The sequence below is a fragment of the Nyctereutes procyonoides genome, unplaced genomic scaffold (assembly GCF_905146905.1).
Source record: "Nyctereutes procyonoides isolate TBG_1078 unplaced genomic scaffold, NYPRO_anot_genome, whole genome shotgun sequence".
NCBI lineage: Eukaryota > Metazoa > Chordata > Mammalia > Carnivora > Canidae > Nyctereutes > Nyctereutes procyonoides.
In genome coordinates this window covers 49,266,808-49,283,251 of record NW_026575020.1, presented here as the reverse complement: position 1 = coordinate 49,283,251, position 16,444 = coordinate 49,266,808, and the positions used below count along the sequence as shown (strand labels likewise).

Sequence of the window (16,444 nt, the reverse complement as noted above, 5' to 3'; positions counted from 1 at the left end):
TTTTGCATCTCAGTAGGGTGAGACCTTTGCAAAGATTCTCTTATGCTTCTAGTTTTAAAGGATCCTGTCCCCAAAGAGGCCACTATTTATGATGGATGGCCATTTTCCTATGATAATTTTTTATTTAAAGGAATGCACTGCATAAGCTGTTGAAACGGTGGGCATCCAGGGTAGGGCTTCTCAATCATGGCACTATTATTTTTGGCTAGATAATTCCTTGGGGAGGCGGTTTCCCTCATGTTGGATGTTTAGCAGCATCCCTGGACTCTACCCACTGGATGCCAGTAACTCTATGCCTTTCCCCGCCGGCCTCCTAGTCGTGACAGTCACAAATGTCCCAGACATTGTCCAGTGTGCCCCGAGGAACAAGATTGCCCTGATTGAGAACCATGGAGCCTAAAACCCACTTAAACTAGTCTTAGAAGTTTCATTGTTTTCTGTCTAATGTTGTCCATGGGCAGCATGGGGTCAGGGACATTTTAACCTTGTGTCATCTGTAGCCTAAAGGCTTGAGTGGAAGGTGGGAAGAATATGCCAGAGAGGAGGAAGAAGGAAGTCCACTGGGACCTGGAACTCCAGATGGCTGTGGGGAACCCAACCAGTGCATGAGGCAGAGGCACGCATGGGGTTAGGGATGGAGTCCATGTGGAGAGGGGATATCCAGGCCCTATAGGGCATCCCCTGGGCATTGCTAGGTCCCTTGTTAACAACTCAAAGTAACCCTTCCTTCGATACACATATGGCCCTGTCAGCCTGTCAGTCTTTTCCATGTTCCTGTCGTCAAATGACAGATAATTGCTGAGGCCTTGTAGGCTTGGTTGCTATGGAAACAGAATCATCAAGGAAAATACTGAACCCGGGTAGAAGATCTACTTTTTTTTAAAACGAATAGCTGGCAGTTCTGGAAGCCTCTGTGGTGTGGAGGAGGGGAGGGTACAGGTGGAAAGCACATTACTCCATGCTGACCCTAGCCAACTGGGGATTTGGCTTACCTGTGTATGTGAGTGTGTGTGTGTGTGTGTGTGTGTGTGTGTGTGTGTGTGTGTAGCAGGGAGTTTTAACTCCAGCTCTGGGAGGACAGCTGAGGAGTGGAGACGCTCCATTCTCTGGAGCTCCTTTCTCTCCATTCTGTGCTCCTTGGGGTGTAACTTCTCTCCCCTCCTCAGGGAGAGAACATCTTCAGGCTCATGGCAGTCAGGCCCAGAGAAGAGCACAACTTTCATGGCCCACTTCTTGCCAGATGCTGGTGATGCTGTGAGCTCAGAGTCGGAGCACAGACAGTGTGTGAGGCTGAGGGCTGTCTCTAGTCGTGGCCAAGTTTGCCATGGGGGTGTTTTCACTTAATTTACCCTATTCTCTCTCTCTCTCTCTTTCCCACCAGCTCTCTTTCTCCCGTCTGCCCTTTGCTGCTCTGGAGTACTCAGAAGAATAAGGAACCATAATTCTCATGCGAGTGGGGCCTCTCCTGCTCAGCCAGCCCCAGCGTGTGTCAGGCCCAGCCACTGGGGGGATGGAGGCTGGTGCCATGTTTGATCTGTTGGCAACGCTTCCTACCATCTGACTAAGTGTCCCCTGTCTTCCCTGGTTTATCTGCCCTGAGGGGAGAGGGTGGAGGGAATGGGAAGTGTCTCCATGAGGCCTTGGGCATGCAGAGGTTCTGGATTTTTGTCTCATTCCAGAGAGGAGCACTCATTGCTGGTTTCAAGAGAGAGGCCAACTCTGAGAAGTAGTAAATTCTTGAAAAGATGCCTGTTCTCCTTAAAGGGAGGCAGATAACCCAAAACAAGTGAACACCATCAAGTATAAGAAAGACGACTATTAGGTTGGCAGGTGTCCTAGGACTTCGGGTGACCCAATTCCTCAGGCTGATGGCCATTGGTTAGTGTGGTTGTCCAGCCCTGGGAGGAGTTGGCCGTGGTCCCAGGGCCGCACCCAGAGAGCATGTCCTCTCTCAGTTCCCATACCCTGGGGGACACTCAGTTCCCCTTCTTCCCTTTATTTCAGTGAAAAGACAGAACAGGGAGGCTGGGCATTAGCCTAGCCATGGGCATTGGTACACCCAGGGCTGGCCCTTCCTCCCCTGACCCTGACAGGGGGACAGTGGTCATTTTGTGATGAGGGCCAGTGTGGTGTGCTGAAGAGAGGTTTGACATCAGGGTAAGTCCCAACTCAGCCACTCCCTGGACATGTGGTCTTGGACAAGCTCTTGAGTTAGTCAAAGCCTTAAGGTTCCTTGCCCATAAAATGGGAATAACAGTAGCCCCTTCCTCAGAGGATTAAATGAGATCATTTATGTGAAGTGTCTAGAATGGTATCAGACGTGTAGAGGCGCTCCACAGGCAGTAGCTGTCATTATCCTAACTGTCGATGTGTGTGAGAGAGGTCATTTATGGGACCTGATTTTGGGGGGCTGTCCTTAGGCCAGTTTCCTCTTCTGTCCTCCCACCGTCTTATATTTCCATTGGGTTGGAAGTGGAGGGAGGAAGATAAGCACCAGTTCAGCTTCCCTGTCTAGTCCACAGAACAGCTGCTGAGAACAGACCAGTTCACTCTAACGTGCACGTTAGTCTTTGGATAAAAGATGGAAATATGGCTCCATGGAATTCAATAGTTTGTTCTTTAGAGCCCTCAGCCTGGCTCTCAGTGAGAGAAAGTTCCTCACCACTACCACATACTCTTACCAACTGAGGACAAACAGTTCTCTTCTTGTGACTGGCGCTGGCTGGAAGGGACAGCTCCCATGGCGCCCAGGTCCCCATATGTGCCCAGCATGGGGCTGAGGGCTTCGCACCTGGTCACAGCTCAGTTCAGACCCACAACTTTCTGAGCGAATGAGTATTACTAGCATCTGGATCTCGCAGTTGAGGAGAGGGCCAAGAGAGGAAGCAACTCATCCAAGACACGCGGCTCAGAGACAGAGAAGCTGGGATTTGCACTTCAGCCTTTCCTGCCTCATGTGTTCTACTGTCCAGTGGGTGGCTTCTGGAAGCTTTGCTGAACATCATTAAATTCTTACAGTGGCTTGGGAAGAGAGATAGTATTGTTCTGTGTTTCACGTGATGAAATGGAAACAGACAGGTTCCATGTGGGTCTTTCCCAGTTCTGTGGCTCTTGCTCTTCTCTGATCCCACCATTATTCCTCCTCCCCGCCCCCCACCCACACCCTTCCAGTCTGCACCCAGGGTTGGTGTCATGAATGGGTGACCCATGCACTGCGCCGCAGCTCCACACCCAGGTCAGGTCCTTTATTTGGCTTAATGTTTTCTTGTCACTGCCTTGAAGTTCTTAATGCTTTCTTTGGACAAAGGGTCCCACATGTGCATTTTGCACGGGGCCCTGCAAATTCTGCAGGCTCTCCTGCCTCCACCTGATCAGGAAGTCCATGGCAGGACAGGCTGCTTCAGGTGATTGCGACCTCAAATTCTTGTCTCTTTGGACAGGTCACTGCCTCCCATCTCTTGTCTGCTCTGCATTAATGACTTCAGTTCCCAGACTTCCCGGTTTCTGACTTTTGACCTTCTCTCTGCTCTCAATGCCCTTGTTCCCCGAGGTCCCCTGGTTGTCCCCATCTCCTGTGTCACTCTGTGGCTTGCCTGGCCCCTCACCTCTGTTTCTGTATATATTCCTGCTTGGCTGTCTGATCCCAGGGTCCTTGGTTGTCCCTCCTGCTTGCTTCCATGCTCCTGTCTGCAGTGGCCCCAGGGCCTCCCAGGGCATGGCCTGACTGACTCCTCCTGCCCTGTGACAGCTGTCTGGAGGCCACACCCGGGGTTTGAGGCCTACAAGCCAGCCATAGAGCTGTGTAAACGGGCTCTAGATGTGTCCCTATTTGGGTCACTCCAGAAGAGAAAAAGAACAAGTTAGAATTCCAAGAATGTGTAGCATTCGAAGCTTCCTTAGGCAGAGTATCTTACCGTAGCAAAGTGTGTCACTTGGATGAGGAATAAAAAAGTGAATTCCCTCCAGGAGGGCCAACTGTTGAGAAAGTAAGGGGTTTTGTGCATGGATTACTGGTAAAAAAAATGTTTATTTCTTATGCTGTCATGAAGTGGTTTTCTTTGAATTGCTTAGAAATGTGCGTGCATGCACATGTACATGCTTGTGTGCATGTGTATGTATGTATGTGTGTGTGCGGTTAATAACTTCACTTGAATATTTAGTTTTATGGCCTTTGGCTGAGTAATCATAACATGGACAGGTTTATGAGATTTAGCAAATACAAATACTGGCTTCTTAGCTGAATTTGAATTTCAGGTAAACATCAAATAACTTCTTTGGTATTAAAGTATGTCCCAAATATTGCATAGGCATCCTGTGTTTTATTTTATAATTATGGTTAACACCCCACTGTGCCTACTCTCAGCAATAGTGTGTGAACCCTATTCAGTAGCCACTGTAGGTTGAGCCCTTGCTCTATGCTAGTCACCTCTATGTGTTATCTCATTTAATGCCCTCCCCCTTTGCTATCGCCATTTACAAATAAGGAAAGAGGCTTTGAAAATTTGCAAAACTCATCCAGAGTCAGAGAGCCGATAAGTGACAGAACCAGGAATTTGACCTGGGTCCCAGTCTGAAAGTCCATGCTCTTTCCTAAGCCTTACCTCCCTTCCCCAATCACATTCTCTCCCTGTCTTCTAGAAAAGTCCAAGACCCTCTTCTGCACCATCCCAATGTCCGCACTCCCTTAACAGGACAGAGATAACCCTGTATGTCCATCTAGAGGAAGCTGATCCCATGGAAAGCTATTTTTAAAGCTAGAAATAACCAGTAAAATGCATGTGGGAAATCCAAGGTAAGGGCGGGGAAGCCTCTGACTCAACCAGACCCACTCCTTCGATTCCCAGAGGGTGGCTGGTAATCGCAGGAATCAGAGAACAGTCAGTGAACCGCACCACCAATGCAGAAGCCCTAACGGGGTAATGCAATCAAATGAAGTGAATTAAAATATGAAATAATGAGATAATGGCCCCAGAAACATATTAGAGCTAAAAGGCAGACCATGCCAGGTAGAGGAGAGATGGGAGTGTGTGTATGTTATTATGGTTGACTTGCAGGGCCAGCTCCCCACGGAGCCCAGAGAACATCAGGCAGTCTGAGAATCTGGCTCATTTAATCTCTGTTGATCTTCTCAGGAGCCCCCTGCTCTCAGGAAGTTTGATCTTGTGCCCCAGGCCCTTGTTTATGACTCTGGCGGTTGAACACAGGCCTGGTATGATTGTGATCTTTACCATCATTAGTGTTTTTTCTTCCTTAGCTTTATTGTTGCCATATAACATCTGTAAATTTAAGGGGTACGATGCAATGATTAAAACTATATATATTGCAAAATGATTACCACAATAAGGTTGGGCAACACGTCCATCCTGTCACATAATTGTTTTTTTTTTTTTTTGAGTATGTGGTGATGGCATCTAAGATCTATTCTCTTCAACAACTGTCAAGTATATAAAACAGTATTATTAGAGTCACTGTGCCCCAGATCTTGTTTCTCTGAGAGCTGGGAGTTTGTTTTCCTGTCATTAGTGTTGATTAAAGAGTTTCCTGTCTTTCTGTTTCATCTTGCGATCAGGGCTTTAGCTGTCTTTTTGTTTTAATTTTCAATGAAATGGCTGGACAGAGTCATTCTGTGGTGCAGCCCCCGTGGCTTCAAGGTCAAGAGGAAACTGGTGAAGAGTAGGCTGTTTTCTGAGTCTCATGGATCACTCCTCAGCTTTGTGAAGGGAAGATCTAGGTTTAAATCCTGGCTAAACCCGTTATTGGCCAGGAGGTATTGAGAAAGTCGCCTGTAACATCTCAGCAACTCAGTATCCTCAGCTGAAAATCAGAATAATAAAACCTCCCTCCCTTAAACTTTGTAAGGCGTCAGAGAGGTGTAAATTGCTTTGCACTAATTGTTAAGTGATTACTGTTCTAGGCAAAGATCCGGCTTCTGCTTTTTTTTTTAAATAATAAATTTATTTTTTATTGGTGTTCAATTTGCCAACATACAGAATAACACGGCTTCTGCTTTGAACAGAGGGGGAAGACCAGTAGATAGGATTCTTAATCCACTTTAGCACATTCTAACAAGAGAGTCTGAATATATTAGATTTGAGTGCAAAGCCACTCTGGCCCCTGGGTCCTTTTTTTCCTGAAATATGTCTTCTAAAACAGTGTCTTGTGTTAAAAGACAATGGGAACAGATAATCAGCAATGATCCATATTTTGGATCCAAAATATGGATCATTGTGGTAGTGTCTTCAACTTTTTAGGTGGAAAAAGTTCAATTCTACTAAGCTTAGATTAATCTCCATTTTTCTAGGCCTCCAAGCACATGGCAGTTGTCATTTATCTGATTTTTTTTTTTTTGAGCATCTACTCTGCACCAGAAATTATGTTAGAGGCAGGCATGGTGGCCCTGCTCTTAGTGGTGCCTGGTGGGTGATACCTATATGAAAAAAAATGACACAAATATTTAATCACAGTTGTGGTAAGGGCTATGCAGGAAGAAGTCAGGGTGTGTGTGAATCCAAAACAGAGAGCCCCGCCTTTAGTTTTCTGAGATAACTTTCCCTACTCCCCCACCCAGGAAAAAGGACTTCCTGTGAAAAGCAGTTACATAAAAGCAATCTAATAAAGCAAAATGAAACCCTGCATGGATTAGAAAGGAGAGATACGTATGTGACATTCCAGATTAGACCCTCCTCTATTCCTTGTCAGTGGGCTCATAGGCCAATACTTAACTTTGCTAACTGGCTAAGGGAAATCGTGTCCTCCTCGGGCTTCTGATTCTATTCCCAGCGAAGATCTGGTTGTGTTAAGCTGCTTGGATTCTGGAAGCCAGGAATGAAGATGATCAATTTAAAGTGTAACAGTCAGCACCAAGTAGCCCCTGGACACAACCAAACCTAAAAAAACCGAGACTGGCATCACCAACTGTGCCCAACTTCCAGGAGTTGCATGAAGCAGAGAAGTGATGCTAAGGACGCATGTCCGATTATAAAGGGATTTAAGAGTAGGCAGGTCTGAGTGGTATCTAGGAGGTTCTAAGAGCCTATACATGGAGTCTCTCTTGGGAGCCAGCCTTTCTCTGCTATATCGCACAAAAATCCAGAGAGAGGATGCCCTACAGCTCACTCCAGGCACGAATCTGCTTTGGCTGCTTCAACAAGAGGATGAGGCCCACCTGATATGATCTACATCAAAACAGCTCCACTCTGGGACTTAGCTTTCAGTGGTTGCAGGTCTCAAGTTTTTCAATTGTGTGCTTTATATTTGGCAATGTGGTTGCCTCCTCCCCCCAACACTTGTATTGGTCAAGTTGTTATGAATGCCTGAGGAATGGATCTCTCCTGGAAGAAAAGAAACAAACATTCCAACTGCATACTTGTTTCCCCATATTTATGTCTCATTCCATTTAGGGTAGGCACTGTGGTAGATTGGGACCAATCCCAAACATAGTCTTGAATTCATCTTGGCTTTTGGGAGAACAGCATGCAGTTATAGTAGTAAATCATATGCGTTCCCTCATCAGAGCCTTGGTCGAACTAATTCTCCAGTGGTTGTCTAGAACAGGGTGAAGGCAGTGGTCATGGGGAAATCCTGTCTTTTAAGTAAGAAAAGGTGAAACCATTTTTTTCATGGGCAAGGATTTTTATTTCTCAAATGGGTATTTGAACCATAATGAATTAATGGCATCTGTTTAATGGTTTTTGCTTCTTTGTTTTTACAGAAACAAACAATCACTGCTGTCAGAAAAGAGGTAATTAGTTTCCTAGTCCCAGGGAAGTTTGATTTTCAGTCCTCTAACAAATTATATGTACTTTGGCTTTATGCTCTGCCCTCAGTAGTGAAATGAAAAACCACGTGTAATGTTCAAACAATTATTTCTGGATTAATGGACGGCGCAGAATGACAAAGCATCTTTTGTAAGATCTAAATGGATCAGTGCTGAGGCTCAGGATATGAAACACCATCAGAAGAGCCCAGATCTGAGGGATGTGGGGTGGATGCCACAGGGTCTGCTTGCCCACCCCAGCCCCTCCTCCAACAATTATGGGGCAAGTTTAGAATCTCTCTGAAGAGGCATACTACTTATTTTGGCAAATTTTGTGTCCAGGGTGCAAGACAGAGCTCTTGAAGGTGTTGGCTATTGAGGTTAGACCTGCTGTGTCAGCCAGAGGCATCTGAGGGAAAAGCCAAGCATCCGTCCCCACATCTCGATTTAATGCTCCTTAGAACCTTTTGTTTATCCAATTGGTACCTCTTCCTGAACTGATACATGATGGGCTGTGGAGGCTCCTAATTTAGAGTTCGGGGTCACCCCTCTACTGTGGATCTCTGCCCTGTTAGTACTGCCATGAGTGGCTTAAGGGGATGGAAGGGCAGATAAGTGGCTTCTGGTTCTGGGGGCCATGTGTGAGTGCCAGTGCTAGTGACACTCAAGGGTGGGGAAATTGGGCATCCTCTAACCACTGTGTCTCTTCCAGATCATGTATTACCAACAGGCCTTAATGAGGTCCACGGTGAAGTCTTCTGTGTCCCTTGGAGGGTAGGTCCCTAATTTGTTGGTCTTGCTGAGGTTGGAGCACGAGGTGGGCAAGAGGAGAACTTTCTGCTTTAAGGAGAACTTGAGCGGTCATGAGCTCACCTATCCTAAGGAACTCTGAGGGACAAAACCGGTCTTCTCAGGATTATGTTCCTAACTCTCAGTCTTCGTGTGTCCAGGGCTCATCTTGGGTTAGCCAAGTTAGGGTTGGGTCAGGTTTTATACAAGACTCATTGTTCTTGGAAGCCACTACTGTGTGGATGGAGAAGGTGGGCAGAATTCAAAGTTCATAGACTGGACCCTCTGGGGGATCCACACTAGCCTGTATTCCTGTCGCTACCCACTCAAATTTATTAGAGATATGTGAGTTATGTTTACTGGTTCAATGTCTACTTAAATGTCTGTTGTTAATCTCTGATTTAAAATCTACTTACGAAAAAAAAATCTACTTACGATAAATCAGAAATTTACATTTGACTTATGGAACATCCAGAAGGGGACCTTGAGCCAGTCCCCCAGAGGACATTATTGGGGAGATACAAAAGGGTGTAGTGCCACCCAGAGGGTTTAGGACCACCTTGCTAACTCAAAGATTTTCCTGCATACATGAAAATGGACTTGACTTCTTTCTGGAGAGGCACAACATGGCTAATGATTGATTTTGACTTTGCGAGACCCAAGCAGTGGTACCAATCAAGATGGAAGATGTTTTATTTTGTCCAGTGCCTTTCTTCCAATGTGGCGAGGGGTCAGGCTCTTATAGAAAAAAACAAACAAACCCTTCACATATCTTCTTACATCTTCCCAAATCCCTGCTTTGTATACATACCACCTGCCTGAGAAAATGTGCCCTGACCCCACCCGCAGATTTCCACAGCTCCTGTCTGCAGCTGCTGAGCTCCATCCGTCACAGATGAGAGTGTACCGGTTTACTCAGTAGTCACTCACTTTGGGTCGTAACAATAATCATTGTTTTAGGAGAAAGTAAAAACCCTCTACTGTGATGTACCAGAAACCCACTTTAATGAAACCAAACAGAAAGCACATGGAAGGAGACACAAAGGCTGTTGGATACTTCTGACACCCACTCTCCAATTTCTGTTTGTTTTAGGGACTCATTACGAGGATTTAACATCACTGGTGTTAGGACTTGTGGGCCAGTTTTCTTTTTTCTTCCCTTCTGTTGCCCCACTCTAAAGGCCTTGCTGAGAATTGAGAGGGTCTTGGGAGAAATGAAGCCAAGGGGCCTGAGTTTTGCACAGAACTGTAAACCTAATGCTCTGGGATATCTCCAGGGCATGGGTTCTGTTCTATCAAAATCTCCTGGCTGTGGGCAGACGTCACAGCAGGTGTCTCATGTGTATACCGTGGGTGCAGTCCCCCCACCCAAGGGCCAGAGGCACAGCAGGCGTTTCCACACTGCCCGTGCCCCAGGAATGTGCTGCCTAGGCAGGTCTAACTCACATAGAAGAAATTAGCTCTTGCTCATATTTGTGAATGTGGGATTCACACCTCAGTGAGACCATAGGCTCTGAGTGATGAATCTAGCTTCCCAAACTTAGGCATCATCCTGACCAAGTGGGGAACGTGATGTGGCAACAGAATCTCAGAGAGACCATGGCAACCTCATGCTTCCAAGATGGCACCACTAGGACACTGGTTTGAACACATGCAAACTGACCGGCTTTGAACTTTGAAGACTCATGATAAAATATCAAGAGGCCTTATTTTAATGACTTCAGTACAGTAGAGAAATTGCAAAGGGATTGGACGGGAAGACGATGTTTCATCTCAAGAGTAGATCAGGGACAGATCCTGTCAAATACCTGCCAATCCCGAAGGCTATTAGAGCATGTTTCTAAGAAGGCAGTAATAAGTATGCAACTAAATCGATAAGGAGACAGGAGGACAGGCTGGTCAATCAACCTGAGTATTGATTTCGCCTCTTGGGTGTTGAACTTCTAGGAAATCATTTTCCATTTGCTTTTCAGGATTGTCAAATACAGCGAGCAGTTTTTGTCCAATGACGCCATCATGTCAGGCTGCCTCCCTAGCAATCCTTGGATAACAGATGACACCCAGTTCTGGGACTTAAACGCTAAATTGTATGTATTTGATATATTGGTGGTTTTTTTTTAAATAGCCTTTTGAGTTATAATTCAAGTGCCATACAATTCATCCAATTGGAAGTGTGCAACTCGTTGGTTTCTACTATATTCCTGGAGTCGTGCCACGATTACCACAGTTAATTTTAAAACATTTTCATCACCCAAATAAGAACCCCCCCCCACTTCCCCAAAACCCCTTCAGCCCTAGGCAACCATAAAACTACGTTCTGTTTCTGTGCATTTGATGAGTTTGGACATTTCACATAAATGGAATGATAAACTATGTGGTCTTTTGTGATTAGCTTTTTTTTTTTTTACTGAAAATAATGCTTTCAGAGTATATCTGTATGGTGCAGTGTACTAGTACTCCATCCTTATAAATGTGTGAGTGAGAGTCACTGTAGGGAGATACACTTTTTTTTTTTAAGATCCATTCATCAGTTGGTGGACATCGTCTCTGTCCTTTAGCTATTATGAACAATGCTGCTGCGAACATTTGTGTACAGATCTTTGTGTGGACGTATGTTTTCATTTCTCTTAGGCATGTACCTAGGGGTAGAAATTCTGGGTCAGCTGGTAACTATCTACGAGTAATATATTGTTTTTGAACAGAAAACAATCATCTTTATGGCTTTGCAGTTTTGATATCTAATTAGAGAAAAAATAAGTTCCTGGAGGCCAGGGCCCTACACCTGCCTTGGCAATTATACCACTCACTCCTTTGCTCTGTTTGTGGATTATGAAGAGTCGTGGCTCCTGACTGGGCCTATGTAAGCCTGTTGTTTGCAGGAGGGAAAAAGGTAGAAATGCAGAAGGAGAAGCATAAGCTGATGAAGGAAGAAGAGAAGGTGTAATAGTCACATCAGAGGGAAAGATAGGGCAGGAGGGGAGGAAGGAAGTGGCTGGTCAGCGTGGGTAAGACAGGTGGGGTGATGTGAAGGATTGAGAGCATCAGGTGAATATCACAGTTCAGGTCCCCACCAAGGTCATTACCACGTAAGGCACGAGGAACATGTGGGTAGCACAGATCCAGCCAGGTAAACAAGCAGAGCTTCCCCGTAGCTTGGGGAACCCTTCCACCTCTTGGCCTGCTGAGAGCAGCTGATGGGTTAAGGAGGGTGCTCGTGTGAGTGTGGGGTCACCTGTCTACTAGTGTCACCCGCAGAGCCCAAGATTCTAGAGCCACCTTCCGGAGAGGCCTCCCTCCCACGCTGGGAGCTCTAGTTATTAGGGTGTTCCAGTTCCCAGTGTGTCAGGGAAGAGAAGTGACCGGAATCGCCTTGTGTGCGAGGATGTGCAGTATTCAGCTCTCTCTGGAGAAGACAGGGCTGCCTGGCCAGGGAAAGGGTTTTCCTGGGAGAGCTTGGGATGGAGACGCGGTTAGCTGCAGAATTTTAAATGAAATGGAGAATACGGTATTGAAGCTTGAGGCAGAGATGTGCTGGGGAAAAGAACAGGGGCGATGTTTTGTGTAGGAGCCATCCATCAGAGGGTTCTAGAGGGGCGATGCCGAATGGAGGCCCCACTGAACAGAGGAAGCCTTGTTCTGAATGGTTTAGATCTTCAAGCCGTATTCAAATCACCTGGGAGGCTTAAAAACAACAGACAAACAAAAACCAACATCCAGCCCTCACCCCCAAAGCCTCTTATTTGGCCCGGGCTCCCTTCTAATCCTCACCAATGGTTTTTATTTTTTTAGTTATTTTTTATTTTTATTTTTTTTAATAATAAATTTATTTTTTATTGGTGTTCCATTTTGCCAACATACAGAATAACACCCAGTGCTCATCCCGTCAAGTGTCCCCCTCAGTGCCCGTCACCCATTCACCCCCACCCCCCGCCCTCCTCCCCTTCCACTACCCCTAGTTCGTTTCCCAGAGTTAGGAGTCTTCATGTTCTGTCTCCCTTTCTGATATTTCCTACCCATTTCTTCTCCCTTCCCTTCTATTCCCTTTCACTATTTTTTATATTCCCCAAATGAATGAGAACATATAATGTTTGTCCTTCGCCGATTGATTTACTTCACTCAGCATAATACCCTCCAGTTCCATCCACGTTGAAGCAAATGGTGGGTATTTGTCATTTCTAATGGCTGAGGAATATTCCATTGTATACATAAACCACAAGCTCACATTGACTTTAATGAAGAGCCGGGACTCACAACACTGGTTTAGAGCGTTGGCTCCCAGTATGGCCCCCTGGACCAGTAGCTGCAGCATCATCAGGGAGCTTGTTTTTTTTTTTTTTTAAAGTTCTTTACTGTATATAATTTTCCATTACTGAGAATAAATTTGACAAGTGTTAATGAGACGGGATGTATCCTCATTAAAGACAAAAAAAAATAGGAAACACATTTACACCAAGTCACAGAAAATCTAGTTTAGATGAAATATTTTTCCCTGCCAGTAAATACATTAAAAGACCTAATTCATATGCAAAAGTAAAAATTCCTAACGAAATGCAGGTTCTGGGCCCCACATATCCCTGTGAACCAGAAACTCAAGGGATAGCACCCAGCAGTCTGTGTTATTATGACCCTTCCCGGTGATTCTGACGCATGCTGAGGTTTGCACACCACTATTTTTGCTTGTTTGTTTGTTTTTTGGATCTGCTTCTTATGTGAGCCTTGGTCTTCTCAGCAATACATGGGGATGACAATGGGCAGCTCACAGTGGTCTCTTGAAGACCAAGTGATGTGTGTAAAACACAGTGCCTCACAGGCGGTGACAGACTGGTGGCTCTTCATGTTAGTACAGTATTTGTACTGTTTTCACGTTGCTATAGAAGGCACGAACTTGCTTGGCTGCCTTTAGATCCCATGAGCATGAATTATAGCCGGTCCCGGCTCTAGCTGCCACCTTAGTGGGAGGTGTGGTGTCGTGGACTTGGAAACCTGTGTTTCCAAGGGGCTCTGTTGGGTTCTGGAGAATTTCATAAGGAATAGGAGAAAAGCCAACTCTTTTTCTCATTTTCTGGAATGTTAGACCTCAGCCAGCTGTGCTAAAATGTCCTACCTGGGAGCAGTGAGACCTTTCCAAACGTGGAAGTGCTGGGGACTTGCATCTTGGAGGAGGCCCTGGGAGAGGGTGTATCGGTGACAGTAGAGTCTGCCTGGGGTTTGGGGCCTGAGGGCAGGTACAGGACAAATCATTGGCTCCTACTAGATGCCCATGTAGTCCCGTGGTGAAGGGACATGGGACAGGGTGGCAGTGGCCAGAACACCCATCACCAGTGCTGCTCTGGAATCCTCTTCTGGTCTGATGTGGCAACCGACCCTCCGCTGGCCAGCCTCCACAGGCCTTGGAGGCGGCATCTGTGTTCCTTTGCCCTGAAGTAGAAAGGAGTGGGCCCAAGTGTGAGGCTGTTTGCTGTGGGCATCCTTCTCACCTCCAGGGTACCAGTTTTCCAGATGAGCCCAGGGGACTTACCTGAGGCTGCATTTTCCTAGCAAGTGATTACTTGGATTGTTCATTTGTGCAGGGATTGGGGTGGGGGAGGATTGGGTTGAGCCCCGGGCCGTGGGACTCCTGAGCTTGGTGGGGGCCCCTCCCTTTCATTGAGTGTCTGGTGCATTCATAAATCATCATCCTTGCAGGGTGGAAGTCCCAACCAAGATGCGGGTGGAACGATGGGCTTTCAACTTCAGCGAATTGATCCGAGACCCCAAGGGCCGACAGAGCTTTCAGTACTTTCTCAAGAAAGAATTCAGTGGTGGGTCTTTGATTTTTTTTAAATACAATTTTTACTTTTAGAAACACCCCTGCAAGTGTCCGGCATAGGGTTTCGAGGATTTCTCAGTAGAGGCCCCATAGTTGGGGGATGGCGTGGGCCAGGGGACTGCATCTGCTGACAAAATCCACGTAGCGTTACCCACATCTTCGAGGGCTTTGTCCCCTCTGGCTCTTCTCACTTTCTCACGCTGATTCTGGGGTCGCCAGTCCAAGAGTCCTGCATCCCCTGCAGCTGAGTACAGCTCTCAGGGAACCCCCGGCCAGAAGGAAAGCCAAAAAGCAAACTTTCTCTGTCTGGCAGCCTGGTTTCCTTCAGCTCACTGCTTCTCTGACCAGGCTGTGCATTTGAGTCACCTGGGGGTATTTTAAAAACACATCCACCCAGATCCCATCTCCAGATGCTCCTTTTTTATTGGTTTGGGGTGGGAGCTCGGCAGGTTTGAAAACTCCCCAGGTGATTCTAATATGTGGCTGCGCTGGAGAACCACCGTCTCAGCTCCCGCTCTGCTTCCTTTGGGGCATCAGAGGCGGGACAGGCGGGGCCCTGTTTTATACTCCATCTCCTGGTGGCTCAGCATGGCAGGGAGGCACTTGTAACTTCTTAAATACACTGCCCCTGAGAAAACATCTGGGAAAATTAAAGGTCAGATTAGGATCGATTTCAATAGGCCGAGCCTTCAGTTGGGCTTCTCCAGCCTTTGCTGAAAGATGTGCTTTTATGGGATCCGTTCATTTGCTTACTGGATCCCTGGCCCTGCAGAGCATCCTATTTGAACCTCCATTCTCAGACACTTGCTCCCAGGACCCATTTGTTTATGGGGTTGTGCCTGAAACTAATCCCAGGGGACATGCCATTAGCCTGCTTGACTGCCTGATGCAGCACTTACAATATGGATTCCTGACAATCCTTCTCTCTAATCAAGCCTAATTGCCGTGATAAAATAAAACCCAGAATAGATGATGGGAAAGGCAAGGGCTTTTAGCTGCCCCCCTCCACCCTACCCCAAGCAACTGGCGAATAAGAGGATAGAGTGCCATCTAGCGGCAGCGTGGCAAACTGCACCCTGAGCTTTCCCACCCTTACTTGGTAATAGTGAGAATCTGTTGGAAAGATTTCCTTGTGTTATTAAAATAGCACTTCTGGTGATCTCCTCAAGAGATTCCCGAGGCTTCAGGGGTAAACAGGGGAGATGAATCGTGAGTTTTCTCATTTAAATCACGTTTTTAAGAAATCGGGATCTACTTCGCATACCATAAATACGCGTACCATGTAATTCACGTGCCATCATCCTTTTAGAGTGTACAGTTCAGTGGGTTTTTATTTATTTTTTAAAAAGGTTTTATTTATATATTTACGAGACACACAGAGAGAAGCAGAGACATAGCAGAGGGAGAAGTAGGCTGCCTGTAGGGAGCTAGATGTGGGGCTCAATCCCAGGACCCCAGGATCACACCCTGGGCTGAAGGCAGACGCTCAAAACACTGAGCCACCCGGGGGTCCCCAGTTCAGTGGTTTTTAGTATAGTCACAAAGTTGCACAACTATCATCACTATTTATTTGTAGGACATTTTTACCACCTCACAAAGAAACCCCGAACCCGTTAAAAGCCATTCCCATTCCTCTCTCTTCCTCTGCCCCCTCCCTTCTTCCCCCTTCCCCACCATTTAGGTGACCTCGAATTTCCTGTCTATCTTCATGGATATGCCTCTTGTGGACATTTCATATAAATGGGATCATACCTTATGTGGCTTTTTGTCTTCTTTCACACAACATAGTGTTTTCAGGGTTCATTCCTGTTACATTATTTAATGGTCCTTCATTCCTTTTTATGACGAAATAATATTCCATAGTATGGAGAGGCCACCTTTCGTTTATCCATTCAACCCTTTGGGTTGTTCAGAGTTTCTGGCTGTTGTGAATAATGCTGCGATGCACACTCATACACACGTTTTTCATGTGCTCACTTAATTTTTTATGGTAATAAAATATTCATCACATAAAATTTATCATTCTAACTGTTTTTAAGTGTATGGTTCAGTGGCGTTCCGTACATTCACGTTGTGGTGTACCCATCACC

The 16,444-nt window shown here is 46.2% G+C and overlaps 1 protein-coding gene across 2 annotated transcripts in view; it reads left to right on the top strand.

The window, feature by feature from the left end:
* The window catches only part of RGS9 (regulator of G protein signaling 9), a 69,110-nt gene that overhangs the window by 31,771 nt on the left and 20,895 nt on the right, over positions 1–16,444 (top strand). For both annotated transcript variants that reach the window (XM_055315354.1, XM_055315344.1), the window contains exons 10-13: positions 7,712–7,741; positions 8,469–8,530; positions 10,519–10,632; positions 14,231–14,346. In XM_055315354.1, coding sequence (XP_055171329.1) covers positions 7,712–7,741; positions 8,469–8,530; positions 10,519–10,632; positions 14,231–14,346 — 322 coding nt within the window. The remainder of the gene's footprint in view (positions 1–7,711; positions 7,742–8,468; positions 8,531–10,518; positions 10,633–14,230; positions 14,347–16,444) is intronic.